The sequence below is a fragment of the Sus scrofa genome, chromosome 7 (assembly GCF_054392235.1).
Source record: "Sus scrofa isolate SSC_HxYL_T2T_F1_AM1 chromosome 7, Sscrofa_HxYL_maternal_Yorkshire_Landrace_v2.0, whole genome shotgun sequence".
Taxonomy (NCBI): Eukaryota; Metazoa; Chordata; class Mammalia; order Artiodactyla; family Suidae; genus Sus; species Sus scrofa.
In genome coordinates this window covers 67,474,670-67,502,012 of record NC_139389.1, presented here as the reverse complement: position 1 = coordinate 67,502,012, position 27,343 = coordinate 67,474,670, and the positions used below count along the sequence as shown (strand labels likewise).

Sequence of the window (27,343 nt, the reverse complement as noted above, 5' to 3'; positions counted from 1 at the left end):
ATAGCCCAGCCACTTGCTAAACAACCATGAGTTTATTTGATGTTCCCAACTTTGGGGTGGGGGGACTGAAGCTCAAGAGGGGAAGTCAGCTGCCCTGGTGATGCTGGTGGTCAGTCCACTGTGACCTGGGCCTACTGCCCCCACTCTGCTGCTCTCCTTCCCAGTGTGGGAGTCTAGAAATGGCCGGGGTCAGAGGAACATTTGCGGGGACACTGTATTTTAGCTCTAATGTATGTGTGTGTATGTGGGGGGGAACAGAAGTCCTCAAATCAAATCACTGCTCCGGTCCCTGTCTGGCTTTCATAGCTGCAGCAGTAAGATGGGGCCCTGCCTCACGACTGCTCTGCCCACATTCCCAACCTGCTCCTTACTCAGGACTGCTACCAGGTCCTCTCCCTTCTAGACACCTTGACTCTCTCCTCTCCCCAACTCCAGGCTCAGGTTCCTGGAGCTCCCTCCTGTGCTGTCTCACCCCATTTCACCACCACACAAGGTGTCTCCAAAAGGCACCATGAGGACCAGCCCCTGCCCCCACTTCCCATGTCCTGGCACAGCACCCACAGCTCTACCCTGACTGGTGCTCTGTCTTTCCCACTTAGAGGCAGGGGTCCTCTTTGGGCAGCATCCCCTCTGACTGAGCCCCTGAGCTTGCCTGACTTGGTTTGGGGGAGGGAGGCTCATGGAATGGGGAGTGGCACAGCCCAGGCTGTTGAACCAGTGCTGTGGGAACACAGGGAAGAGAAGCCCTACCCTCCCTTGGGGCTCCCAGGAAGGCTTTCCAGAGAGGTTACTTTGGGGCTAAGGCCCAAAAGTGAATTAACTACCCCTAGAAGAGGCAAAGATGGATGTGGAAGGCAACAGAACAAGGGCAGCAGGACAAGGAGGGGGGTCAGAGAAGCTGGAGCTGGAGGGAGTGGTGAGCTGAGCCAGGAGCCCATGGGGGCAAATGGGGAAATCAAGGGGGCCAGAACTGCTGTGGTGCTTAGGTGGCTGGAGGCAGGGCAGGTACAGGGCAGAGGCATCTCCTTGATGTCCTCCACTCGCATAGCAAAGACTTGGTGGGCACATGCATTGAGGCCTAGAGATAGAGCTTGGGCCTGAGTGGCAGCGGATGTGGAGCAGTCCTCCTCTAAAGGTGGCCCAGGCCCCTGAGCTCCCCGGCCACCAGCTGCCAAGGTCTCAGCCATCCAGCACTGGAGGAGAGAGGGGGAGGAGTGCATTGTGGGTGGAGAGTTACTCATACTTCACTTTTTCCAAGTGCTTGACACTCTGCCTTTCTTTCATCTAGGTCTGAGTTCTCTTAGGAACAAAGAGGGAAGAATGAGGCTTAAAGGTAGAGTATCAGGTAGGACAGCTGCTGGACTGCAGACTTTAGAGAAGGAGCTGGGAGATGGCTCCTATTCTATTTCTGAAAAAGAGAGCTCTGTTTCTTTACTAGGAGGCAGGGACTCCTGTGTTCTTGATGGTGGGAGGGATGGTGGGAAGATGGCCTGACTTACCAGCTCAGAGACTGGTGCCCAGGTCATGACTCCGGGCTCTGAGCTCCTCCACCCTCAGCTGCTGTTGTGATCCTAGCTTGCAGGAGCCATGGAAACTGCAGGCAACACATAGCTGTAGGAGGAGGAGACACCAGAGCCCTTCCACCTCATCTTAATGGATGAAACCCTTAGATGGACCCCTGCTGGTGTGGCCTCTGGCATAGGGCAAAGGCCTAGGCAAAAATGGCTGCTCAGAATCTTCCACCCCAGAGGCAGGAGCCTAAAGGGGCAGGATTTAGGGGCAGAGACAGCCGGGCTCTCGGTCGCCAACTACACAGTAGAAGCGGCTCCGGAATTTATATTGGGGGGAATGGGTGCATTTGGTTGGACCGGGACCGGGAGTCGGTCTTGAGGCTGCATTAGTGTAGTAAGCAACCCGTTTGAACTTGGCTTTGGTTGTTTACTTGCAGTGGGAGTGGTGGAACTAACGGAGATTTGTACTAAGCACCTGCTCAAGCCATGCCGTCAGACCCCAGTTTAAGGGGGAACTAGAGGTTAGAGACTGTAGAGGCCTCGCAACTCCGGAGGGGTCGTTTCCTTTTGGAATCCGCCTCAGTGGCTGGGAGACTAGCCGGATGTCAGGGGCGTGACCAGCCCTCGCTGCGGCGAGGGCGGAGGCGGGGCCGGGGCTGGGGAAAGGGGTGGTGACAAGCAGGCCCACGCGGTGCTGGGGAAATGCTGCAGCCTTCGCAGTTCAGTCCCCGGGAGGGGCGGGGCCCGGAAGGATGCTGTGTCCCTCCTTCTTGGGCCCTGGCGTGGCTAGGGGGCAATTAGAGGCCGCTCCCGCCCTCTTTGACCGACGCCAGCGAGAGCCGGGGGGGGGGGGGGGGGGGGGCAGGGAGTGCACGCTCATAAACCGCGAGGTCTCCCAAAGGACCTGACCTCGGTTTTCTCATCTGGAAAAGATGACCTCCTTATCTCCCTATGACCAAGAGCGGGGCAGTAGGTGGCCGGGGCTTCGGTGAGCCCGCGCCGGCGGCGGGGGCAGAGAGGTCACCAGGTGACTCCAGGGGAGAAATAGGAGTGAGGGGGGCCGCGGGGCTTTTCTTCGGCGGGGGTGGGACGCGGGTGGTTATGAACTAAGAAACAACTCTGGTCTGCTCACTGCCGTGCCCAAGAATGCTCAAGGAAAACGAGACCCCCTTTTACCCCAGAACCCGTCCCTTTCCCTTCAAAGGCCCCGCCGACGTGACTCTCCAGTATCTTCCCAGAAACTGCAGTGCACATACACCGGGCTTGGACGCGCCGCCATGACTTTAAAAAGCTCCTCCACACATGAATAAGGTCTCATTTGCTTCTTTCACATCAGCGGGAGTCGGGAACCTCCTTCCCGATCCTCCGTGGGCTTTAGCGCCCTCCAGGGCCTCGAGGCCGGGCTGGCGCTCAAGGCCTACCCAGTTTTCACTTGAGGCGACAGCGAAACAATGCCCTCCTCCCGGCGCTCAGGAAAGGAAAGGCCAAGCGGGCTTGGGCGGGGTCGGGGCTCCACCTTTCGGCTCTCAGCGCCTGTCCACCGGTGCCCCCCGCCGCATCTTTGAGGCCTACGTGCCTCGTGACACGGCAGGGGGCGGGCCGCGGCTGGGGACATCCCCTCGGCCCTCCAGGAACCAGGTTCCACCGCCGCCGCAGCGACCCAGGTGGACAGGGCGGGTCCTCCAGAGTCTTCGAGTTCACGGCTAGAGGGGCCAAGTCGCCGAGCTCAGTCGACCGACGGCTGCGTCACGGGAGGGGCGGGCCCGCCACGGGCGGAGGCCGGAGCCGGAAGCGGAAGAGGCGCTCGGAGCGGGGAGTGGGGCCTAGCCTCAGCCGGAGCCTGGGAGACGGTGAGTGTGGGGCCCTGGCCCGCGACGAGGAGCGGGGGGTTGAGTCAGAGGGGCGGGTACGCTGGGTGTGGGTCCCCGGGCTTCTAGTTCGGGCTTGGTCTGCTCTCTTTCGTTCTCTTGGCCCATCTCAGGCCGCGGCCCCGACCTCTCACCCCTGACCTGCCGCTTCTCCCCCAGAGGGCGGTCACAGCAGACCCCAGTCTCTCGATCCTGTGCGTCCGAGTCCGAACCTGTGAGAGGCCCCTGAGGGCCCTGCAGGGATCCACCTTCGGCCCTATACCTGCCCGCGGAATGGGGTCAGGGTCCTACCTGCGACAGCCTGGAGGGGCTTTCAGACCCCTCCCCTAACCCTGGCTCGAGGCTGGGTCGGCAGACTCCTCCTCTCCGCGCGGCTTGGAGTCTGATTCCGGCCCAAGCTGGCTTTCCTCCTGCCCGCCTCCCCCACCCCAGGTCTCCCCTCGCCTCCATTGGCGGCGGTTACCAGGAACCCGCCTCAGATCTCTGGGACCCGCGGCGTCAGGAAGGACGCGAGCGAGGGCTGCGGGCCCCCTGATTGTTTTGTTGTGATGATGGAGCCGCTCCAGCCCGGAGGAGGGGCCGAGCCAAGCTGACAGTACAAATGCCCGGGCTGCTGCATGGTCCAGGAGTCTCTGTGCTTTAGTTCCGGGTGCGGGTGTCCTGGTGTGGAGCTGGGGTGGGAATCGCCTGAGCCAGGGCCCCGTTGAGGCGGAGTTGGCGGCCTTCCAGCTTCCCTCCTCCATGCCCTTGAAAAGGAGGAGCGTTTCTCCCGGTGGTGGCGGCTTGCAAGGTGGCAGGTTTGAGGTTGCAGTGTTGGGGCAGCGTCAGCCAAAAATAACCATGGGGCGCTGGGGTGGCTGGGATCCGGCAGGGCTGCCGCTGACTTGGCTGGCTGCTCTTGTCAACCCAGTTCTCTGGCCAGGAACAGCAAATGAGAAGACAGCTAGGCCTGTGCTCAGAGAAAAGCTGGCATCCTCGCCCTGGTTTCTTTCACATTACCTTTTTCTTAATTGTGCCAAGCAGAGCCTTCTGGAACGTAATTGTGGCCCTTGTTTTTCTTTTACAACCTGTTTGCTGGGGTCTCAGAGAATCAGAGATAATTGAGGAGAAATGGGCCCTAGAACCCTAGCTGGGAGGATTATGAGGGGCATCTGGTGTTACCATTATTTCACCTGCCTAGAATGTGTTAAAACAGGGGAGATTATGTCCTCTCTGATTGCCTTGCGTGTGATACTTTATATCTCTCATATTTGTCATTCCCTTTGCCAACTTGGCTGGGAGGTGGTCATATCTCCATTTTCCAGATATTGTAACCATGGCCCAGAGTGACTTGTATAAGGTCACAAGGCCAAGTGGCAGCACTGGGATTTACTTTAGGTATAGGGTTTTCTACCTATACCTCTCTCCCCTCTGCTCCCTTGGGACTTATGAACTACCTTTAATGCTTTTAAGGCATTTAACATAGACCCAGAGGTGTTACTTGGAAACTTTTTAATGAAAAGCTGCCTTCAGTATCTCTTGTGACCCATGCTAGGCATTTGACCCAAGGGCATGTACTAGGCATGTTACTTTAAGATGTGACATAAACCCTGTAAGTGATTACTGTTCCTTTGTTGCAAGAGGAAGCTGAAGGGTAGAGGTGTTTAATAACCTGCCTAAAGGCACAAGCTAGAAGTGGCCATGTCAGCATTCATGTTGACATCAGCGTGACTGAAGCTGTGCTCTTTCCACTAACATGAACATGTGTGCACTAAGAATCTTCTAGGTCCCAGGAAGGAGTCTAGCCTGATACGGACTAGACCCCGTGACTTCCAGCTCTGGTGCTTTGCCCAGTGAGGATGGGCAAGCCCTTTGCCCTGGCCACTGAAGCATCTTCCATGTCACTTAGTGACACAGATGTGAGATACCGTCTTCATCCCACAGCTTGGTCACGTGACCCAGCCTAACTGGGGAGAAACAGTGAACATTAGTCAGCTGATCACCAAAAGAGAGCAGCAGTCTGAGCTCTTGAGGAGGTGTTACAAAGTATTTATCTGGAAGGATTGCTCAGGCCCAGCCTTCCTATGGAGGCAGTGTCAGGGTTTGGATTGTGGGTGGAACAGGGAGCTGGCCTCACATACCCATCTTTCTCGTTTGATGGCTGATCCAAGATGGCAATTTCCTGTGGTGGCTGTAAGTCCACACTGAACCAGGGATAGGGAGGTGGGGCCCCTTTGGCCTGCTTTCCCAAGCACACAGCCTGCCAGACAGCCGATCCTCTAGTTCCTCCTGAAATTCAGAATATAGAAGTGGGGACAGTAGTGGGATAGAGGTGAGGCACTGCCTGGCATGGCACCAGTGGCAGGTGGTCTGAGGGTGCTAAATAGGTTTCAGGCAAGAAACTTGGTTGCTCTGAGGACTTTATTGATGCTGAGACTGAATAGAGACCATGAAGGGCTGGAGAGACCCCCATATCTGCTTGGCCAGACCCCAAGGGATGTTTGTGGGGCCCCGTGTACCTCTTTCTCCAAGGGCTGGTCTTCTCGTTTCTGCCAGTGGCTCCTCACACTAAATTGTGGTCCTTGCTCCCTTGTGTAGGGTCCAGTTCCAGAGCCTCAGCCAGACAACTTGGCTTTTCAAACTTGAGGACTTTCACCCTTTGCTCCTGTGTGTTGACTCCTGCCAGCAGCCTTTTGACTCTGGCCTCTGGCTTGACAGAAAAGGCACTTCCTAGGACCCTACAGACAGGCAGGAGGGAACTGAGCACAGGAGTCTCCCTTTCTTCTTGGCCCCAGACTCTTGTGAAGGTGCTCACCAGCCTCTCCCTGCATTCTACCTCAGCACTTGTCCTGGCTTGCCCAGTTCTCCTAGTGCTCAGACCACCAGGCCACTGATGCTCTGCTGGGGAGGAAGCTGTTTGTTCACTAGCAGAGGTGGGTGTTACCCATTGTCTGCTGTTTGACCAGTGTGACCTCAGAGTTCTTCCTCACTTCATAAACCCCTGGGAGGGGCTGCCCCCAAACAGAACAATGGGCCTCTTCTTCAGGAACACTTAGGCTGCCCAGGGAGCCCCGTGGCTGGCTGCATGTTTAGCTGGGCTTTCTATTTCTTGTGGCCTAGATGCATCACTGTAAGCGATACCGCTCCCCTGAGCCAGACCCGTACCTGAGCTACCGATGGAAGAGGAGGAGGTCTTACAGTCGGGAGCATGAAGGGAGACTGCGATACCCATCTCGAAGGGAGCCTCCGCCCCGAAGATCTCGGTCTAGAAGGTGAGAGGGATTTAGGGTGAGAGAAAGGACTCTTTCCCACTTCTGGGCTAGCGAGACAGTCTGGAGGCTCGTGGCAGCCCTGGGCCTCTTCAGGTGACGGCCGCCTCTGCCCAGATCGCTGCCCTGTCTGCTTCAGGCCCCCTCCACCCCCGACCTGCCTCAAGGTTCACTGCCATCCTTGCCGCCCTGCTTTCTCTGAGTCTTCTTTCTCCTGACATGTTCCCCTGTTTTCTAGGCCAGCATCTCCCCTGCTAATCTCTGAGCCTTCCTCAGTGTGGCTTAGGAACATCACCTCGGCCCTTCCCAGAGGTTGGTCCCTGGACTTCTCTCAGCTCCCTGACCAAAATTACAGACTCCGCAGGCCACGGAGAGCTCTAGGACGGTGGAAGCCTCAAAGGCTTCTCCGCCATACTCACCTTCCCCAGTGCTTGCCTCGTGCGGCACCGGAGGGATGCCGTCAGGAGCCACGGTTCTGGAGGTTGGACTTCACGGACATGTGCCCCACTCCTGCCCGCCCGCCACCTCTCCTAGTTTGGAGGCTGCTGTTCCAGCAGGCTACCCATGAGAGCCCTTTGCAGGGACCCCACTGCACGAGTCTTGCCCGGCAGCAGGAACCTGGCTGGTGGGAGGAAGGGCCCCATCTGACCAGTGTCCCTGTCCCTGTCTTGGCAGTCATGACCGCCTACCCTACCAGAGGAGGTACAGGGAGCACCGTGACAGCGACACATACCGGTGTGAAGAGCGGAGCCCATCCTTTGGAGAGGACTGCTATGGATCTTCACGTTCCCATCATCGACGGCGGTCACGGGAGAGGGAGCCCTACCGGACCCGCAAGCACGCCCACCACTGCCACAAACGCCGCACCAGGTCTTGTAGCAGCGCCTCCTCGGTGAGTGGTGGCCAGAGTGTGCTGGCTGGGGCTTAAAGGCCTCCTCTCTTTCTAGCCTTCTCTCAGGCTGGCTGGTCTGGGTGAGTACTGCCAGCCCCACGCACGTGCATTTGGTGTGTGTGCATGTGTGTGTGTATGTGTCGTCTGGTCCAGGTGCAGGGCTGAGCAGGGGGCCCGGCTTCTCTGTCTTCTGGCCCATGGGCACTGGCAACTGCAGGGGCTCTGGTTCCGGCGCCGGCTGGCCTCTGGCCTGTTTCCGCACTGCCCCAGGCACAGGCCACATGGTGCAAGTGGCCAGGGACACTTCTTCAGGATCCTGAATAGGATTGCTGGTATGTGGTCTGGAGCCGTGTGGCCTGGGCCTTCCCACCCAGAGATTCGTCCCCACACAGCAGAGCACTCTGACCGGTGTGGACTGCATCCACCTCTGCAGTCTCGTCTCCACACCCCTCCCCAAAGGCCCGGAGGCTGGAGCGCCCACGGGTGAGGGAGGGTCTGCCTGTCAATCAGCTCGGACTGGAAGCCTCCCTCTGACCTCCAGTCAGGCCCTCTTCAGCCCAGCCTCTTCACCTGAGGGGCAGTCAAGGCGAGGAGGACAAGCTGCCTGCCTGATGGGCATGTGAAGAAATGGCAGAAAGGCCTTGCCAGATGCGGGTCACATACCCAGAGCAGGGCCTGGCAGCATTCTTAACGTGGAGGGTTGTTGAGATCTCTGCTGAGACCGGGAACCCGTACTGCGCTCTCTGCTCGGGGAAGGAAGGCCAGTTGCGGATCTCTGAGGGTGTGCGGTGTTCTCTTCTCCTCCCCAGCCCTCTTCCCTCCGTCACTTGCTCCCGGCCCTGAGGCCCCTGAGGAGTGGTGGCCGATCACTGGAGGGGGCCAGGTGTCTTCTCTGCCCCGCTTTCACGTGACTTCTTTGAGTCGCCATGGGTTGAGGGTTGACTGGGCGCCCGGCATGGCCTGGTGGCCTCTCTGGACACTGCCGTAGGATAGTAGTGCAGGTCTGTGGCTCTGCTGCTTCTCTTTTTGGTGCCCTCGGTTGTCATGAGGCTCAGGGTAGGCTTGACCTGTGAGTAGCGTAGGTGCCAAGGCCAGGGCAGGAGCTGGCTTGGGGCCGGTGTGGGCCGTCGTGGTGGTAGGCCTTGGAGGGTCGACCGGCCCAGAAGATCCAGGGCTCCTTCCCTGCTCGAGGCTGGTGGCACAAGGGCTGCTTGATGGAAGGCCGTTTCTGGTAGTGAAGTTAAGTTGGGCCACGGATGCCGTCTTGGGGCAGGTGGCAGCTGTCAGGCACGTGCAGCTCTGCGCGGGCGAACAGAGGCAGACAAGGACAGGCTGGGCACTCTGCAGCTGAAGCCAGAGTGGCCTCTGACTGTTCTGGATGCTCGGACCCAGGCTGGGCCGGCCGTCTTCTTGCGCCGTTGTTCTCACTGCGACTTCACCCTGGCGAAGCCATCACGGGAGGGCCGGGGAGGGGGAGACTCAGTGGAGGAGGGAGTCAGGGCTGTGCCTCTCTACACGGCCCAGCCCCACAGCAGCAGAGGCTGGTGGTCTTTCTGAGCATTTGCGGCGTCCTTCTCTTAGATAATGTCCGAGTTTTCTTTACATACCTGTAGCTGTTTTTACTTTTCTGTTTTTGAAGTCAGTTTGTGTCTTGACGTGTCCCTTGCAATATCCCTATCGTTATATATGCTGTGTGCCTTATGAAATGCTGGGATCTGGAAAATCCAATCAACCAACCCACCGGCTCCTCACCGTCTCCACCTCTGCCTTTGACTGACACCTCAATCTGTCAATCGGAACCGCCTACCATGCGATTGGTCGGATGGCGTTTCGGGGGGCGGTGCATGCAGAGAAGCCAACAGAGCAGTAAGCGCAGCAGCCGGAGTGTGGAAGATGACAAGGAGGGCCACCTGGTGTGCCGGATCGGCGATTGGCTCCAAGAGCGATGTACAGCCACCTTTCGTAAAACTTTACCTCTCTACTTTCTACCCCCCTTGTTAGACGAGACCTCTCCCGCCCGGAGGGGCCTCTAGTGCGCGTGGCGCCTTAGCGGGGCCACCAGTAATTGCCTGAATGACACAGACGCTAGCAACTTCTGTTTTTAAGAGTGTAGCAGTGAGAGAGAAACCTTTTTTGTTTTTGAGAATTTGAATGCTGTGAACTTGCAGGAGCTGCCGACCCTCTGTCTTCCAGACCCTCATGCCCCGTTTCTTTTCTCTCCTAGATGAGATCGTGGGGAACCTGGGTGAAGGCACCTTTGGCAAGGTGGTGGAGTGCTTGGACCATGCCAGGTGAGCCATCTTCCTGGAAAGAGCTGGCCCGAGTTTCTTGAAGGTGGTGGCACAGCTTAACCTTTTTCTTTTGGAAGGGTAGCACCAAAGCAGAGTTCCGTCCTGTGCGTGTTGGGGTTTTGCTGATCCCCTGAAACTCCTGGGATTTCATAGGCAGATGGCATCCCTGCCCAGGAGCTGCTGGATAGTGAGCAGCACTGCCCTGGCTTCCCGGCTTCCCCACTTCCCCAGGGCTGTGGTGGTGGGTATCAGAACAGGGCAAGGCTCTGGCTCCTTAGTGGTCTGGAGTGCTTCTTGTGATTTCTTTTAGGGTCTGGGCCTGGCAGGGGGTTGAGAGTACTGCTGAGTCCAGCCCAAGCATGAGCGTACCCCCCACCCCTAGCCCCCAGCAAGAGGTCTGCCTGAGAGGCTGTGCAGGTTCCAGTTGAGAGAAACAAGACCTTGGGCTGAGAAAGCAGGCTGCTGCCTTCTGCAGGTTGGCTGAGAAGGGTGGGCCCCTTTGAGCGTGCTCAGGTAGAGCAGGGGTACACCTGCATGTGCTGGGATGCTGCAGGGGGGACCTTGCTCCCTTCTGGGCTCAACAGTGAAATACTGTTTTGTCCCCTTGTCATCCCTCAAGGTCAGAACTCTCGCCTTCTCCACCTCAGGCTGGGGGCCTGCCTCCTGCGAGCACATGGCCTTCCTGCCTTAACGGCCCTCTCATTGCTTTGGCTACAAAGTGCTTGTGTCCTCGCTGTCTCAGTTGAGCCTGTACATGCCTTGTACTATTTTAGAGATGGGGAAACATTGCTCAGCATTTGTCTGTATCCCTGTCCCTCCTCCCCCACCAAACTGAGTGGCGGAGCCACTATACGCAGTTCTCCCCCATGCAGAGGGGTGCAGAGGGGTGCTCCGAAAGGACAGACCCAGCGGTCCAGCCAGCCATGTGGCCTCAGTTTAAGGTAGAGGTTTTTACTGAGGGAGCCTCCCTAGGTGCCCAGATCCCATTTAAACAACCCTCAGACCTGGTGTGGCCTAAGAGGGTGGCCCGGACCCGTGCGCAGAGGGAAATGTAGACCGTGTCATGACCGGGGAGAGAGGTGGCAGATCTGAGACCTGGGCCACCTAGGGGCTCTCTGGGCTGTGTTGCTCTGAGAAGCTAGAGGGGAAGTGAGCCTTTGAAGTTGCTAATGGGCAGGCACAGGGCTCTGGGGACCTTTAGGGGGTCCAGAGGAAGTCAGCCAGTGGGCTGCTTGTGAGGAGACGGAATTCAGCTCAGCAAAAGGAAGGGCGTCCAACCCTGGTAGTAGCTGTGTGGAAGTGATGAGCTCTCTGTCGAGGCTCGAAAAGCCATTGAGGAATCCTATTCTAGCAAGACGGAGGGGTGGCTTTTCCTCTGAGGCCCTTTCCTGTCTTGAAAATCTGAGAAAATGGGTTCAAGAAAGAAAAGGGGGCGTATTCACTAGAATATGCCTCTGCCCTGGGGCCTGTGAACCTTTCTTTAGGCACCAAGGCCACCTTCCCAGAGGCCGTCAGGCCACTCCCTTGCAGGTTAGGGCTTATCACTCGAGTCCCCCACTGGACATTTGACCTCTGGCTGTCCCTTCCTGACAGCTTTGGGGCTGGCAGCCTAACCTCAGCAGATTTTCTTCTCTGCTGGCATCTTGCAAATGCCCTACAGGGGTGGTGCTGAGGGTAAGGGATGTGCAGAGCAGGAACTATTAGAATCCTGATTGGACACTGAACAAGGGCTCCTGGCCACTCAGTGATCTCTGATAAATACTATGGCTGGTAGGCAGGCAGGCGGGGCCGGGGGCACGGGGTGTGGTAAGGCTCCCAGTGAGAGGAACCTATCATTGGTACCCTTACCCTCTTGCCTGCCAGGCTTTCACTCCATCCTGGAACTCCCGCCCCAGGGGGAGCTGTTTGCCCAGACGTGTCAGTGTGCTCCAGGAGGGGCGTGGGGGCCGCAAGAGGGTTCTGAGTGGGGTGGCCTAGCCAGGGTCAGGACCGACTGCCTGCAGGTTGGGTCATGAGTGAGTTCTGGCCTGGCACTCGTCAGCAGGATAGGGCTCTACTCCTCTGTACACCGCCCCCTGGGAGCTGGCAGTGGCCAAGGTCATAAAAGCCTAAGGCTGGCATGGATGCCAAGAGCAGCTTGCTCTTGGGAGGGTAGAGGTATGGTGTTGCATGGGGCAGGCTGCGTGTCAAGAATCTGCTCTCTTCAGGGCAAGCCCTATTCCTGGAGTCCTGAGCAGGGTTTGCCAGGAGTTGCTGGGTTGGGGTGGAGGGTGGGGGAAGGGCGGCATGGCTTCTCATGAGAACTTTTGCTTCCTTCCTCGATCCCAGAGGGAAGTCTCAGGTTGCCCTGAAGATCATCCGCAACGTGGGCAAGTACCGGGAGGCCGCCCGGCTAGAAATCAATGTGCTTAAAAAAATCAAGGAGAAGGACAAAGAGAACAAGTTGTGAGTGTCAGCAGGAAAGAGGAGGGACGCTTCTAAGGGTACCGCGTCCACTGCAGCCCCAGCTGCCCAGACACCCTGGGGCTGAGCTGTGCCCTTTGACGTGGTTGGCACCCTGCCTTCTCCCTGTGCCCAGAGCCGGGGGAGTTTGTCAAGTGAGTCTCGCTGGAAGGAGCCTTTGGATTTCAGTACAGGCTCCAGCACAACCAGCTCTGTGTTCTGAGGCAGGCCTCCCAGGCTTGTATTTTCTATTGGGGCTTCAGTGGGGTTCTCAGGTAGTCGGAGGAGAGCCGCCTTGGGCACACAGGCGCTGTGCTGAGCCCTGCAAGCTGTCAGGAAGCTCAGCTGAGGGAGTTGGAGGAAAGCAGTGCAGGTCTGTGGAGTGTACTGGTCTTATCCCATCTCTTTCTGAGATGCAGGGATTATGTCCATAATTTTCTTGGCATGTATCCACATCCTGTGTGTGACCCAGTGGCCTGGGAGAGAGCGGGGATGGCTTCACCTGAAGGAGGGGGTGGGGCAGCCAGCCCCCAGCACGGACCCTGAGCCCCACCCATCCTTCTCCTCCAGCCTGTGCGTCTTGATGTCTGACTGGTTCAACTTCCATGGTCACATGTGCATCGCCTTTGAGCTCCTGGGCAAGAACACCTTTGAGTTCCTGAAGGAGAATAACTTCCAGCCTTACCCTCTACCGCATGTCCGGCACATGGCCTACCAGCTCTGCCACGCCCTTAGATGTGAGTTTCCACCTTCAGGTGGAGCATGGGGCAGCCACATAGCTGCAGCCAAGTCACCTGGCAGTCTTGCTCCCCATCATTCACACCAGCACGTTGCTAACTATTTGCTGAGCCTGAGACACCAGGGCCACTTTGGCTGAAAGGCCTTGAAGTGGGCGACTGTGGGGATGGAGAGGCTGCAGTCCCCTCCAGGGGCCTCCTGAGCAATCTTCTGCCCCCAGGCACTCGGGAAGAGGTAAAAGCAAAGAGCTGTTCTGAAATAGGCCTGGTACCCCCCCCACTCCCACCTTCCTGCTTAGGATGAAAAGGTCAAAGACTAACCTGGCAGACAGATCCCACCCACCACATAGACACCCTGTCTCACCACACTTCCCATCTGTCTGCCAACCTCACAGAGCATATCTGCTGGTGCCTATGCCCGGCACTGCAGTATTTGCAGTGGTTGGAACAGGTCAGAGAGGCTAGTTGGAGAGGAGGTGGATAGACCTAGAGCTAGACTGCCAGGCCTGCATAGATGATGGGACGGGGGAGCATTCCAAGCAGTGTGAGCCGCTTAGTGATGGCCCAGAGCCTGGCAGGTGCTGAAACTCACTCTGGTGAAGAGAGGGCCCGTGTTGGGAGAGGTGGGCTGCACCGTTGTGAGGGTCTTCAGTGCCAGGTGGGGAAAGTGGTGAGTGACAGAGTACAGCCATCAGTGTGATGGGGGTTGGATGAAAAAGGCGGACTCCGAGCCCCCACTCAGGGCTAGGGATGAGGCACAGGACTGGCTTTGTAGGTGGCCCTATGTTGGTTTAATGCTCTGTTGCTATCATCTTTTTTGTTGTCTTTTTTAGGACTGCACCCAAGGCATATGGAGGTTCCCAGGATAGGGGTCCAGTTGGAGCTACAGCTGCCGGCCTATGTCAGAGGTACGGCAACACTAGATCCGAGCCAAGTCTGCAACCTCCACCACAGCTCACGGCAATGCCAGATCCTTAACCCACTGAGCAAGGCCAGGGATTGAACCCGCAACCTCATGGATGCTAGTTGGATTCATTTCCACTGTGCCACGACAGGAACTCCTGTTCATATCATCTTGAGGTTTTTTTTTTTTTTTTTCTGGCTGGGGAAAAATTCCTCAGCATGCAGAAATTCCTGGGCCATGGATCAGACGTGCGCCACAGCTGCGGCCCAAGTCACAGCAGTGACAGTGCCACATTCTTAACCCCTCTTGCCACCAGGGGAACACCCTGAGATTCTTAGTAATTTTTGAATAAGGGGACGTGCATATTCCTTTTGCCCTGGACTTCAAATATTACGTAGCTCGTGGTGGGGAGTGGGAACCACCCCAGGGCTGATGCTGCAACTCTGGTGAGACAGGCTGAGGAGGCCTGGTCCCCCACAGACAGATGGAGGGAGGTTTTCTAAATGAAAAAAGTCTGCCGTATCCCCACTTCTCAAGTATCAGAATGCTTCAAGGTCCTAAGCACAGAGAACTCTGGAGAAAGAAGCCAGTGCAGGAGTTCCCATTATGGCTCAGCGGTTAACGAACCCAACTAGCATCCATGAGGACATGGGTTTGATCCCTAGCCTCGCTCAGTGGGTTCAGGATCTGGCGTTGCTGTGAGCTGTGGTGTAGATTGCATATGCGGCTCGGATCCTGCGTTGCTGTGGCTGTGGTGTAGGCTGGCAGCTCCAGCCCCAATTTGACTCTCAGCCTGAGAGCCTCCATATGCCTCTGGTGCGGCCCTAAAAAAAGGAAAAAGACAAAAAAAAAAAAGCCAGTGCAGCAGCAGTTCAGTCTGCCCGCTGGCTCACTGCTGAGGTTAGGGGCTGAGAGGCTCTGGCAGGCTGGCTTTGGGGGCGGGATCTGGCCCAGCGCTTGCAGCGAGGCCAGAGAAAAGTCCAGGTTCCCAGCATCCGCTTCCCTCCTCTCCTGCTTCCCCAGTTCTACACGAGAACCAACTGACCCACACAGACTTGAAGCCAGAGAACATCCTGTTTGTGAACTCGGAGTTTGAAACCCTCTACAATGAGCACAAGGTATTGGAGGGGGAAGGAGTAAGCCCCTGCTCCAGGGTTGGGTTACCCACCAGGGCAGACTCTTGACCCGGCTCCCCCTCCTTGCCCTTCAGAGCTGTGAGGAGAAGTCTGTGAAGAACACCAGCATCCGAGTGGCTGACTTCGGCAGTGCTACCTTTGACCACGAGCATCACACAACTATCGTGGCCACCCGTCACTATCGCCCACCTGAGGTCATCCTCGGTAAGTGACTGTGTAGCTCCCAACCCTGATAAAGTGGGCAGTTGTTGGAAGGTATGGTGCCTGTCTGCCACCTGGGGCTGGTGTCCTGAGTCACTGTGGCTGTTGACTTGGCCTTATCAAGAAAGGGACTTCAGAGTTTGGGGCAAGAATCATGCCAGGCAGTGTGGTAGTTGCCCTGTGACCTCCAGGCTGGGAACCCAGGGCTGAATCTCATAGCCTCTCCCATCTTGGCTTTCAGAGCTGGGCTGGGCACAGCCCTGTGACGTCTGGAGCATTGGCTGCATTCTGTTTGAGTACTACCGGGGCTTCACACTCTTCCAGGTATGGCCTCTCCCATGTCCCCCCACTGCCTTAAGCACTGCTGCTCTGACAGGCTGCAGCGGCCTAGTGTGGGAAGCCCTCCCACCGCTTACCAGCACGCATGGTGTGAGACTGACCCCTGAGGGTTCTAGGTGCCCAGGGGAAGGACGAGATCAGGGTGGCCGGAACACTCCGGGACTCTTGTGATCAGCCTTTCAGGATGGAGGCTTGGGATGGGAGGAACGAGCATTCCAGGCAAAGGGGCACAGCTATGAGCGAGGGCATGGAGATGGGCACCTTCTGGGGAGTGAGGAATGGAGCAGGAATGAACTCATGGGGTTCACCTGAACGGGGAGGGTCAAGAAGTCCGACCCTGACCTTGCAAGGAGAATAGGTTGGCCTCATCCCTGGCCCCAGGCTGCCACAGGTCAGAAAGGCTAGGACTGCTGTAGGTTTCCATCTCCTGGGGCAGGGAGGAAACTTTTGCCCCTTCTTCTCTGAGGGGGCTAAGGCTGGCACTGACCCCTGGTTGCTCTGTCCCACCCTTCCACAGACCCATGAGAATCGAGAACATTTGGTGATGATGGAAAAGATCCTAGGGCCCATCCCATCCCACATGATCCACCGGACCAGGTAAGGAGGCCTCGGCTCGGGGCCTTTCCTTCCTTCCTTAGAGAGACCTGGCAAAGCTGCTGTCCAGACCTTCCTGCCAGGTCAGCTCAGGATCCCCCACCTGGCCTTGCTGCTGGGCTCCTGGCTGCTGCTGTCTTTTCCACTGAAGACTTGACCCTTCCTGTCCTTCATTTTCAGGAAACAGAAGTATTTCTACAAAGGGGGCCTGGTTTGGGATGAGAACAGCTCTGACGGCCGGTATGTGAAGGAGAACTGCAAACCTCTGAAGGTCAGTTTCTGGCTTCCCCCAGTTCAATGCATGCCAAGGGGACCCCAGGCACTGGGCAGACACACAGCAGCGAGACAGGCCAGGCAGCCAAAGGCTGCCTCCTCACTCCAGCTCTATGGGAGTTGGGTGCTGGCAGTGGGGCTTCTTGCAGACTGCCCCAGAGGGCCCCTTAGCCCTACCCCATCCCCACAAGGTGGCTGTGAATGTAATCGGGGAGCACCCGGGGGGCCAGATGTCAGAAGCCCTTCTAGTTCCTGCCCCCCCCCCCCCAATCTGGGGAAGAACTTAAGCAGGACTGAGGTGGGATGGGGGGAGACCTAGACATGGCCAGGAAGCCGCTGTCAACTGCATTTGGTGCTCAGATGTGGATTTCACAGAGGTGCTCCCTACTCACCTGTCTGAACTTTGCGTGTGGGGCAGAGGCACCAAGCCAGGGAGACACCTAGTAGCCTGCCGAGTTCAGAGCAAACATGATTACTGGCATGAAGAGCTGCTCTCAGTCCGAGAGGGCAGTAGTCCTCCAGGCGGGGAGGTACCACTGCCTCCTCAGCCACACAGCAAGGCTTCCCATGGCCCTGTCATCACACTGAGGCACCTTGTGTCCCTGAGCAGAGTTACATGCTCCAAGACTCGCTGGAGCACGTGCAGCTGTTTGACCTGATGAGGAAGATGTTAGAATTCGACCCTGCCCAGCGCATTACACTGGCGGAGGCCCTGCTGCACCCCTTCTTTGCTGGCCTGACCCCTGAGGAGCGGTCCTTCCACACCAGCCGCAACCCAAGCAGATGACAGGCACAGGCCACTGCGCCAGGAGATGGAGAGTGGGACTGGGCTGCCCGGCCCTTTTCTCCAACCTCTACCATTGGCCCCAGGGCCAGAGCCACCCACGAACAGTGCAATGTGAAGGCAGGCAGGAGCCTGCAGGGGAGGAGACTTGATGCCCAGCTGCCAGAAAGCACAGATTTGACCCAAGCTATTTATATGTTGTAAAGTTATAATAAAGTGTTTCTTACTGTTTGTAACCCCTGGTACCAGTGTGTCCGTCTCCAGGCTCCCTGCCTTCTCCCTTCCCTACTTTATTAATAAAGTCTTTCTTAGTAGCTGAGCTTGTGGAGAGCTAAGTGTGAACTGGGCCAGGCACAGAAGGGCTAGCCAGTGAAAAGACCAGCAGCTCAGGTCCCTTGGGGCCCAGAAGAGCAGTTATAGCCCTGAGGTGGTAGGTCTGCTAAATAGTTCTGAAAGGCACCTGCTCCCCTGCTGGCCCTTGGCCCTCTCAGCCCCCAAGGAATGTAAGCAGTAGCCCCCTGTAGTCAGCCAGGCAGCACCTGGTTGTACCTATCCTTCCAGGCCTGTCCCTGGCTGGGGCTTGAGGCTGTATGTGCCCAATAACTGGTTTACTGAAAGCTGTCAAGTGTAAGAAAGAATCAAGGCAGGCTCCTAGGGCTGGGGAGGCAGTACCTCACTGCAGCCTAGAGAGCAATGCACCAGAGCACAGACTCGGTCACTCAGCTTTATTTTAGTGCTGGTTTTTGGTTCCCCAGAAGCTGCATGAGTGATGGTCTCAGCCACCTGACTGAGGACTGAGCATCGTGGGCAGGATGCCCCTGAAAAGAGCTGACAACAGAGGAACATGCTTTTCTCTAACACCACTGGGGAAGGCCCAGGCCGGGGTGGGGAGAGGCTCCAATGCTGCCTGGAGAGAAAAGAGGGAAAGCCTTGGCCACTAACAATTCCCTGTGGCTCCTCAACACAAGGCCAGCACCCCAGGGCCACTGTGACTTACTGGAGCAAGCAGAGTCTTCTGGGCCAGGGTTCTTCTAGCTCTTTTTCACTGCACCCAATCAGGGGACCTACCTGCATTAACCGGAAGCCAGGGCTGGGTTAACGACTGCTTACCAAAATGCCTGTAATCTTGCACTGCTCCTCAGTTTACAGCCCTGCTTCTATAAAGAGAGGGCCCCATGTGGGGAGCTTCTTGGCCCTGAGAGTAAGCAGAGGCTCAGGAAGGATATACAGCACGGGATTCACAGTCGCTGACCTTCCACTGCTAGAGACAATTCAGCATTTGAAGGAGGATGGGAGGAAAGGAGGGACCAGCCCTCTGCCCTGCCTCATCTGCTCCTGGCTATGCTCCTATAAGAAAGTGAAAGTAGCCTGAAACCCATGGTGCCAGGGCCTACCCTGTGTCCACAATCCTTGCCAAGCCCTTTTACTCACCCCCTTAACCAGAGTGAGTGGGCACAGAGCAGAAGCCTGAAGCCCTGAAAGAGGCTTTAAAGCACAAGCCTTTTGCAAGAGCCTCTCCCAGAAACTTCGGGGCATGGCTCCTGTCCTGCCAGCCTCCAGGGCCTAGGCCTGTGAATGTCCACGGGCTCAGTGCATAGGATCTGAGCAGCACAATGTTCTTCAGGCTGAGCACCCCCCAGCTAGCTCATCTAGAACTAGCCTCATTTTGGCATCTTTGAGACAGGGCGCTGGCCCTGAGCCTACTCATCTAGAAAGGACAAAGAGGGTTCAAGGCCCAGACACTGTAAAAGCTGGGGTGGAGCCCAAAGGGGAGAGACATGCACCCTGCTCTGGGATCACAGCTGCAGAGGACCACTGCAGAGGAAGGGCAGAGGGGGTAGAAGAGAAGACGGGTATGTGTGTGCAGGCAGGGAGCGGAGGGGAGTGGTGGCCTAGGACAGAAGCACCAGGGAGCCTCTTCTGGCTCAGCACCAGGCTCCCCCTGGGGCCTCCCCAATACTAAACATTAAAGCTGCACCCTGAGGGGTCTGGCCCCAGACTAGGCAAAGGCTCAGCCCCCAGCTAGAGAGTATGGGTTTGGGGCGGGGGGCACTGCTGGCAAGATGGGCACTGTGGTTCTCTAGTAACATAACCTTATACTACCTGTACTGAAGACAACAGAAAAACAGTAAAAAATTCCAATATAGTAAAACAATTCTGATGCCACCCCCACTTCTCTGCCTCTCAGAGTGATGGAGTGGGAAGGAGGAAGGAATCTTAGAAAAAAAAAATAACAAAAAACAAAACTCCAGCATAAAACTTAGATCAGCTCAGGAGAAAGGGTCAAAAGCCCCCAAATCAACTTATGGTGGGGCTCAGAGAAGACCTCAAAGCCCTCAGATTACATGGAGGACGCAAGTCTGCCCTCTAGTGGGCAACTGCAGCACAGCCAGTTCTACATGATCGGTAAGGGCTGCTTGGGGGGAGGAAGCAGGGGAGACAAAGCCACAAGCTCTGAAACAGAGCAAGCACAGGCCCCTAAACAGAACTGCCCCACCCCATGAGGCGCTCGTCCAGGTCCAGTGGCTGTAAACCTGAAACACAGTCTGTGAGCTGCCTATGTCTGTAAACAAAGCCCCATCTGACCACACGGGGGCTGAGTGTATGGATCCCTGGACCCACCATCCACTCAGCCTGCCACCTGCCCCGCACACCCAGTGGGGAGGCCTTCCCTGGCTAAGGGCAGGTGACAGGTCAGTTTTAAATACCATCTGTTCTCTCAAAGAAACAAATGCAAACGAAAAAATTGAACAAGGTCCATGAAGTTTCACATCCTTAAGGCGTTCGTTGTCAAGTTCAGTATCAGGAGCAGCGGGGGGACCGCAAGGTCCAGCCTGCCTAGAGCCCTTCTAGGCGGAGTGCAGTGGGATGACAAACTTGCAGCCAAAGGGCGAGTGGTAGTTGATGCCCACCTCCTGGAACACCTGCTGGGGAATGCCGATGTCGCACAGATAGACGCGGCCGGCATGCTCCCCTAAAGGCAGAGGCAGGCCCAGAGCCAGCGACCACTTGGCATCGATGCCCTGTTCAACTTCATGCACAGGAGGGTCTATGCTGAGTACTGGCGCTCGGTTCTGGTTGGCCCAGGCCACAGCTGCCTTGTACCAGGGCTGATCCCGCAGGAAGGCATTCTCGGGGCAATCCAGGCAGTTGATCACCAGGTCCACAGGGCTAGTGGGCAGATCTGCAGGTGGAAAGAGTGCCATCTGAAAACCCCTACGAATCAGAGAGCAGCCCAGGCAGGGGACCAGAACCAAGGTGGCCCCAAGAGTGATGCCACTCCACCACTCTGATGACGCTGCAGGGGCCACCTTTTACTGATTCCACCACTACCATGCTGCCTCCGCCACATCATTTCCCTCTCCAGTTACCCCAACAGCCTTCACACCGCTCACTGTAACAATCTTCTCTCAAATAACAGCTAAAATGATCATCTGCAACCTGAGCTGGATTATCTCTCTTCTTATCCTTCCATTGACTCTCCATCTCACCCAGAGTAACAGGTCAAATCCTTACAATAATCTATGATTAGACCCTAAATGTTTAAGTCTGCTACCTTTCACCCAACCCGCCAACAATCTCTATCTCCCTCCACTCCCTTCTTCCTTCCTTTCTTTTTACAGCCGCCCTGAGGCATATGGAAGTCCTTGGGCAGGGTGGAATCAGAGCTACAGCTGCTGGCCTACGCCACAGCCACACCAATGCAGGATCCGAGCTGAGCTGCAACCTACACCACAGCTCATGGCAACGCTGGATCCTTAACCCACTGAGCAAGGCCAGGGATCGAACCTGTGTCCTCATGGATACTACTGGGATTTGTTTCTGCTGAGCCACGACAGGAACTCCTCCCTGCTTTATTTGTCTCCATTAACACTTACTACCATCTGACCGGATAGAAATGTTACTTGTGGCCCATCCTAACCAGAATGTAAGCTCCATGGAAACACAGATTTAAGAGGAAAAAAAAAAAAAAATCCAAAAGAACAAAACCTGCTGCCAATATCCCCAAGTGTCAGGAACGGTGCCCATCTTGTAAATATTTGTGAAATGAATAAATGGGTCCCAACCTCTCCATCTGAGTGGAGAACGAGGAAGGTGAAGGGATGGGAAGTAGGCCGGTTGGCACCAAAATTATTTATCTCAGACACTAACTCCACTCACAGGGAAAGAACACTATGCTTGTGGTGCTTTTCCACCTGCCGCCACTGGGTGGCACTGCCAGACCATCAAACTACGGAGGAGGGAGAGGGCCTCGGCCTGGCCCTGTCCAAGTGCTCACCTTTGAGGCTAGATACTTGTTGGCCTTGGGTCTTGCTGAAGAGAGACAGCTCGTTGGTGATGGATTCCAGCATCTTCATGAAGTTGGGAAGGAAGAGGATGACCTGGACATCATGGTTAGCTAGATGCCTTCCACAGCTGATACCCTGAGCCCCCTTCACATGGGGCCCACATAGCAGGGCCACTGTAGGCCTCTGGTGAATATTTTTGGGATTCAATCTGGAACAGAAAGTAAAGGAGCATTATTAGCAGCAGGTCTGCCAATCCCTGGTGCCATATACCAGACAAGTGCCTCTCAGACCTGTTGCTCTCGAAGTTCTCATTAGTTCCAGTTTCAGAGGGGGACAAAATCCACTACAGGTTAGGTTTATACGGTGGCATTCCCACTGTCCCACACCCGAGTGTCACTTCATTTGCTGGGTCCTCTCACTAGGTAGTTCACCCAGATCTTGTTCCATATAACACTGTTCGCAGAAGGCTGCTTTCTGACCAAGAACACTTATGTTCTCACTGTGTGACCTAGTAGGTCCAAACTCTCCTTAGCAAAGAGCCTTGTCCACCTCTACAGCCTTCTTTGCTCTTCTTCTCCAACATGCCTGCTCCACTGCAGCAAGAAGACTGGTCTCATCATTTTCTCCTGCACTTGTTAGGTTCTTTATTGCTTCTACTCAAACTACTTCCCTTGCCCAGAAAGCCTTTCATCTCTGAAACTCTGACCTACCCTTTCTAGTATTACCATGGCTCAACTCTGAAGAAACTCACAGCAAGTACCAAAGAAGATAGTTCTACATCATCCTCAATCAGTTGCCAGTCCAAGTTCTTTACTGAGCCGCCAGTAAGCTAATAACAGCAATGTTCTTAATAGCATCTATTTCACAGGATGCCGGGTAGATTAATGGATGTAAAGCACTTGAAATAGGAACCAACACAGAGAGAGTATTCAATCAATGCTGGCATCATTTTAGTACTGGACACAGAAGAGGCAGCAGGTTAGGGCCTTCCCAGCCTCCTAGGCTGGTAGCTGCCTTGGATACCGACCTTCTGGATGAAGTCGCTTCCAGCCATTCAAAGCTGAGACCTCTCTGGTCTCAGAGAAGTCACAAGTAAAGAGGCTTGGAGGATTAGCCCTAGAGCTGCGCCCAACTCACACGCAGTGCAGTTTGCCCCTAGGCAAGAAGAGGAGATGAACCACAAGAAAGAGGCTTAGGTCCCTGCTTAGGGGCAGAGCAGTGACCGCCACTTACTGGTTTCCCAAAGGGAGGAAGACAGATGTCAAGACAAAGAGGAAACCCCCACCCTCGCAATAAATTTGCAGGACTTTTGGCACTGTACTCTACTTATTCATTAAGCCATGCATTCCCCCACCACACTGGCATCCCTTCACACAGACACTGCGGAGTTCTGGCATCTGACTCACCTATGTCTAGTCCCTAAATGGACTCTCCCTCTCACAGAGGCATCCCCCCAGGAGAGGACTCAAAGCTGACCACAGCCCCCACGTACCCAACAGCAGGGGTCAGAGTACAGGCACTGGAGACCTGGCTCTACTGTGCACCAGCAGTGTCACATGTCCGCTCTGAGCCTTAGCTTGCTCATCTTAAAGCATGAGTCATGACTCACCTTCAAGGTGAAGCTATGAGGGTCAAATTAAGTGCTGTTGTGCAACACAGTGGGAAACGCATGGCACTGGACACACCTGAAACTGCTCACTGGGGGAATCTTAGGAGAAAACCGGCAACTGCTACAAAGGCTAGGAAGCGGCTCTTTGGAGAGTTCAGACAGAGAGAGAATAGACAGGCACAAGGACAGCCATCCCCAAGAAGCTGACAAGAGAGGAAGGTGACTTGGTGAGGACATTCAGATCCTGCCCCCAGACTGCTATTTCTGGGAAGCCACTTTATAGCCTTAAATACTCCCAGGAACAGCTTATTCCGAGAGATGCCCCAGCAGCTGCTCTGGGAAGAGGTTCAGCAGTTGCCAGACCCAAGGGCCTGATGCTCCTTCAGAGGCAGCCTGCCCTACCACACTCTGGGGTCTACAGTGGCTCTTCCTGGCACAGCAGAGGCAAGGGATCCAGGTTGAGAAGTAGGTCTAAATCACTGGCCAAGGAGGAATAAGCACAACTCTCTAGGCAAAGAGAGTGGAGAAGCAAGGAGGGGAAATCTCACAACCAGCTTGGATCCCTTTGACCACACTTTCCCACAAGGCTGCTGCCGTCCTCCTCCTCTTTGCTGACCCAGCAGCCGCCTGTCAACTCTAACGGTACTTGCTCTCTAAGCAGAACCATTGCTGACCGTGCCTTTATTCCTTCACCACCACTTCGGGGGTCTTAAACACAACCCTCTTGGTTCTCTTACGGCTCCAGCTTTAAACTTTCTTAGCCATTTTGGAAGGCTCCTCATCTCGTAACCATGCTTTAATGGTGATACGTTTTCCTCACTATCCACCCCCTCCTTAATTCTTATACCATGGACTAGGTGGTGACCTCCAGATCTCTATATTCTGCTAAGACCTTTTTCTAAATTTCAGATTCGGGTTGCTAATGATCTATTCAGATATCTCACAGGCCTCCTAAACTCAACACATCCAAAACAAAATCCACCATCTCCCCCAAACCTGCTCCTCTCCCCACGTTCCTTATTACCTGACCAGGTGTCCAGGCAGGAAAGCTTTTTTTTCTTTTGTCTTTTTGCCTTTTCTAGGGCCGCTTCCTGCGGCTATGGAGGTTCCCAGGCTAGGGGTCTAATTGGAGCTGTAGTTGCTGGCCTACGCCATGGCCACAGCAATGTGGGATCCGAACCACGTCTGCAACCTACACCACAGCTCACGGCAACGCCAGATCCTTAACCCACTGAGCAAGGCCAGGGATCGAACCTGCAACCTCATGGTTCCTAGTCAGATTCATTAACCACTGAGCTATGGAGCAGGAGCACAGGAGCACGATGGGAACTCCTGGAAAGCTTTAAGTTCCGTGATCATCGGCGCTCCATGTTCTATCACCTCCCACATCCATTCAATTATCCTGCCCTGTTGTTTTACCTTAAAGAAATTCCCTCATCCACCCACTTCTCTGATCCGTACTTCCCTGTTTGGATCACTTCTCATCTGGCCCCTGCCTTAGTTTTCTGTTACAGTTTTCCAATTGGTCTCATGGTCTCTAGTCTTGCCTCCGTTCAATCTACTCAAAGTCATCTTTCTAAAACACAAGACCGATCATGTTACAGCCCTACTGGAATCCCTTCAGCAGCTCCCTGTTGCTCAGCTATACCAAAGCCCTACTTTTCAGCCACACAAAATGACTGACTGATTCACAGTCTCTCCATCCTCTCTGCCCCTTGGCACACGCTGCTCCCTAGACCTAGACTACTTTCCCCCTTCCTGCTCGCCCCTGTGCACTCGTCCTTGCTCTGAAGGACTTGGCTTGGATGTCACTGTTCTAAGTAGAAATGCAGCCTCCTAGAGAGTCTTCTGTTTTCTCCACTACAGCACTGCACTTTCTGGAGGCCTCGCTAGGCTACTGCAGGGCAGGAGCACAGTCTCTTTCTCTTTGTGAAACTGGCCCTAACACAAGGACTGGTACATGGTACCAGTAAACATCCACAAATAAAATTAAGCACTGCTCCGGATACATCAGCCCAAACAGTAGTGGAAAGGTACCAGTCTAGCTCTCACACTCAGTGGTCACGGTGATTCTAGAAGTTCTCAGGTATGGAACTCAGAACTGATTTTTATCCTAGACCCTTTGAGTGAATGATGAGTTCCAAAGGCTGGGTCTCCGAAGGTCCTTAGCAGGCAGGCCTCTGGCAGTCAGCCAAAGTCAGAGCCAGCTGTCCCCAGGAAGGAAGGGCCAAGGGTGGTTTGATGGGAGAAGAACGAGGACTTTCAGGACATGGGTGAGGGGGGCCAACAAAAACCTTGTAGCAGACAGGAAAGTGACTTCTAGAAGTACTCATGTGAGAAGAGCAGCAACTGTCCAATTAACCATGTGTGAGGTGCTGTGGTGGAGCTGAGGCAGAGTAGCATCACCCACACTTGGCCCCGCCGACCTGGAGGCACTTACCTGTTGGGTCCTCCAAGCAGGGTCAGTGCCATCTGGCTGGCACACACACCTGTCATCTCCAGTCTCCGTTCCAGGGTCAAGCCATGTTTCTCAGCCACAGACAACAGCTTTTTATGCAACTCATAGGAAACACTTGGGACAACCAGGCCAGAGTCTGCAGTTCAAAAGGACATGAAGAGAAAGGGAAAGCAATTACGGGCAACCAGGGCCACAAACGAGTGCACTTGATCTACGAAAGCCAAGACTCTAAGACTGACCCTCCCCAGCCCAGCCACCAAAGCTGGGACGGAGGGATGCTATGCTGTGCCCCAGAGTTCAAGCAGTGGACGGGGAACTGAGTAACCATTTGTTCGGGTTTCCAGAGAGCAGAAGTGAAGTTAAGCTCTCCTAGAAGTTCAGCTCTGAACACGAAGGCCAAATCCACCATGCTGTATTTGGTACTAGCAAGAAAAGGCTGCACTCGATCAGCCACACTAGCAAAAAATAGGCTTTTCTCAAAGTGAGGGAAACGCCATTCCTGGCAGTGGGGTGTTCCTCACAAGCAGACCCCTTATCCTTGCCCCAAAGTGGAACAGATACCAGCAAACCCTCCTGACCCTCTGGTCCCTGCTGCTCAATTTCAAGATAAGAGGACTTGCTCATCCTATCTGCTCCACACATCCTCCTCCTCCCACTCTCCTCTACTCAGCCCCTCCTTTTGGCGGAAGAAGTACAACTAGAAACCTTTTTTCTCAAATAATTTGTCATTTACTCCCCATTTTGGGTGACTGCAACCTAATACTCATACTACAGGGGGAAAGTTACATGGAAAGCAACCAATGCCTTGCTCAGAAGAATCTTAATTTATTCATCATAAATAAACAGAACTCTGTAAAGGTTAGGAGATCATAGTCATTGAAACTACACCATGGAGAGTACTTGGTTTTACAAAGCCTAAGTCTGCGGCAGCTGGTGCACTTGAACGAGTCTAAAGCATTAAATATATCATTATCAAGGAACTGTTTCAGGGCCCAGAAAACCAGAACAGGAAAGGAACAGCAAAGTCAAAAAATTGTGATCTCAGTGGGTTAAGGATCCAGCGCTGCCATGGTATAAAGTCACAGACGCGGCTTGGATCTGGGGTTGCTGTGGCTGTGGTATAGGCTGGCAACTGCAGCTCTGATTTTTTTTTTTTTTTTTTTTTTTTTTTTTGTCTTTTTGCCTTTTCTTGGGCCACTCCCGTTGCATATGGAAGTTCCCAGGCTAGGGGTCAAATCGGAGCTGCAGCCACCGGCCTACGCCAGAGCCACAGCAACACCAGATCCGAGCCACGTCTGCAACCTACACCATAGCTCACGGCAACACCGGATCTTTAACCCACTGAGCAAGGCCAGGGATTGAACCTGCAACCTCATGGTTCCTAGTCGGATTCGTTAACCACTGAGCCACGATGGGAGCTCTGCTCCGATTTGACCCCTAGCCTGGGAACCTCCATATGCCGAGGATGCAGCCCTAAAAAAAACAAAACAAAAAAATAAATAAAAAATAAAAAACAAATGTTGAAGTTACTGGGCTGGCCCCAAGGGAGCAAGCTCTGCCAAAGAGCCCCATCTGGCCTCACTGGCTGACCAAGAAACACGGATTTCAACCAGCAGGTCATTATGGGCCAGCATGTAACTAGTCTTGTCTGGCTGGACCACACGCCTTTTTAGATCCTGTATCCTCATTTACACTGGATTGAAAACTCCTCAAAGTAGGGAATTGTACTTCCTCAGCCCCCACCTCAGTTACACTGTCTTAGCTGTA

General features: G+C 55.0%; 3 protein-coding genes across 15 annotated transcripts in view; 2 read left to right on the top strand and 1 right to left on the bottom strand.

Annotated features, from left to right (window-relative positions):
- The window catches only part of ARID3B (AT-rich interaction domain 3B), a 491,508-nt gene extending 488,147 nt beyond the window's left edge, over positions 1–3,361 (top strand). The window contains exons 14-16 of one of the 3 annotated variants that reach the window (XR_014810555.1): positions 1,289–1,333; positions 1,949–2,032; positions 2,716–3,361. The gene's annotated coding sequence lies outside the window, so the exon portion shown is untranslated. Of the gene's footprint in view, positions 1–1,288; positions 1,346–1,948; positions 2,033–2,715 lie in introns of all 3 variants that reach the window. The other 2 variants (XR_014810554.1, XR_014810556.1) reach the window with 2 other exon arrangements.
- CLK3 (CDC like kinase 3) lies at positions 3,300–17,456 on the top strand. 8 transcript variants are annotated; one of them, XM_001927924.8, is made up of 13 exons: positions 3,300–3,361; positions 6,479–6,630; positions 7,303–7,519; positions 9,370–9,466; positions 9,744–9,810; positions 12,139–12,255; positions 12,823–12,989; positions 14,917–15,011; positions 15,104–15,233; positions 15,472–15,554; positions 16,087–16,166; positions 16,344–16,434; positions 17,047–17,456. In XM_001927924.8, exons 2-13 carry the CDS (start codon positions 6,479–6,481, stop codon positions 17,221–17,223), a joined length of 1,473 nt encoding a protein of 490 aa, XP_001927959.3. In that variant the 5' UTR covers positions 3,300–3,361; the 3' UTR covers positions 17,224–17,456. The 8 variants fall into 8 exon arrangements, with proteins under 8 accessions (XP_001927959.3, XP_020954709.1, XP_084824894.1 ...); XM_021099050.2 differs by having other exon boundaries at positions 12,139–12,407; XM_084968768.1 differs by having other exon boundaries at positions 3,300–6,291.
- Positions 17,457–17,930: 474 nt separating this feature from the next.
- EDC3 (enhancer of mRNA decapping 3) overlaps positions 17,931–27,343 on the bottom strand; it is a 65,862-nt gene continuing 56,449 nt past the window's right edge. For all 4 annotated transcript variants that reach the window (XM_021099053.2, XM_001927872.5, XM_084968802.1 and 1 more), the window contains 3 exons: positions 25,559–25,712; positions 21,500–21,717; positions 17,931–20,404 (listed from right to left, as the gene is read on the bottom strand). In XM_021099053.2, the coding sequence (XP_020954712.1) occupies positions 20,070–20,404; positions 21,500–21,717; positions 25,559–25,712 (707 nt within the window). In that variant the 3' untranslated portion in view covers positions 17,931–20,069. The remainder of the gene's footprint in view (positions 20,405–21,499; positions 21,718–25,558; positions 25,713–27,343) is intronic.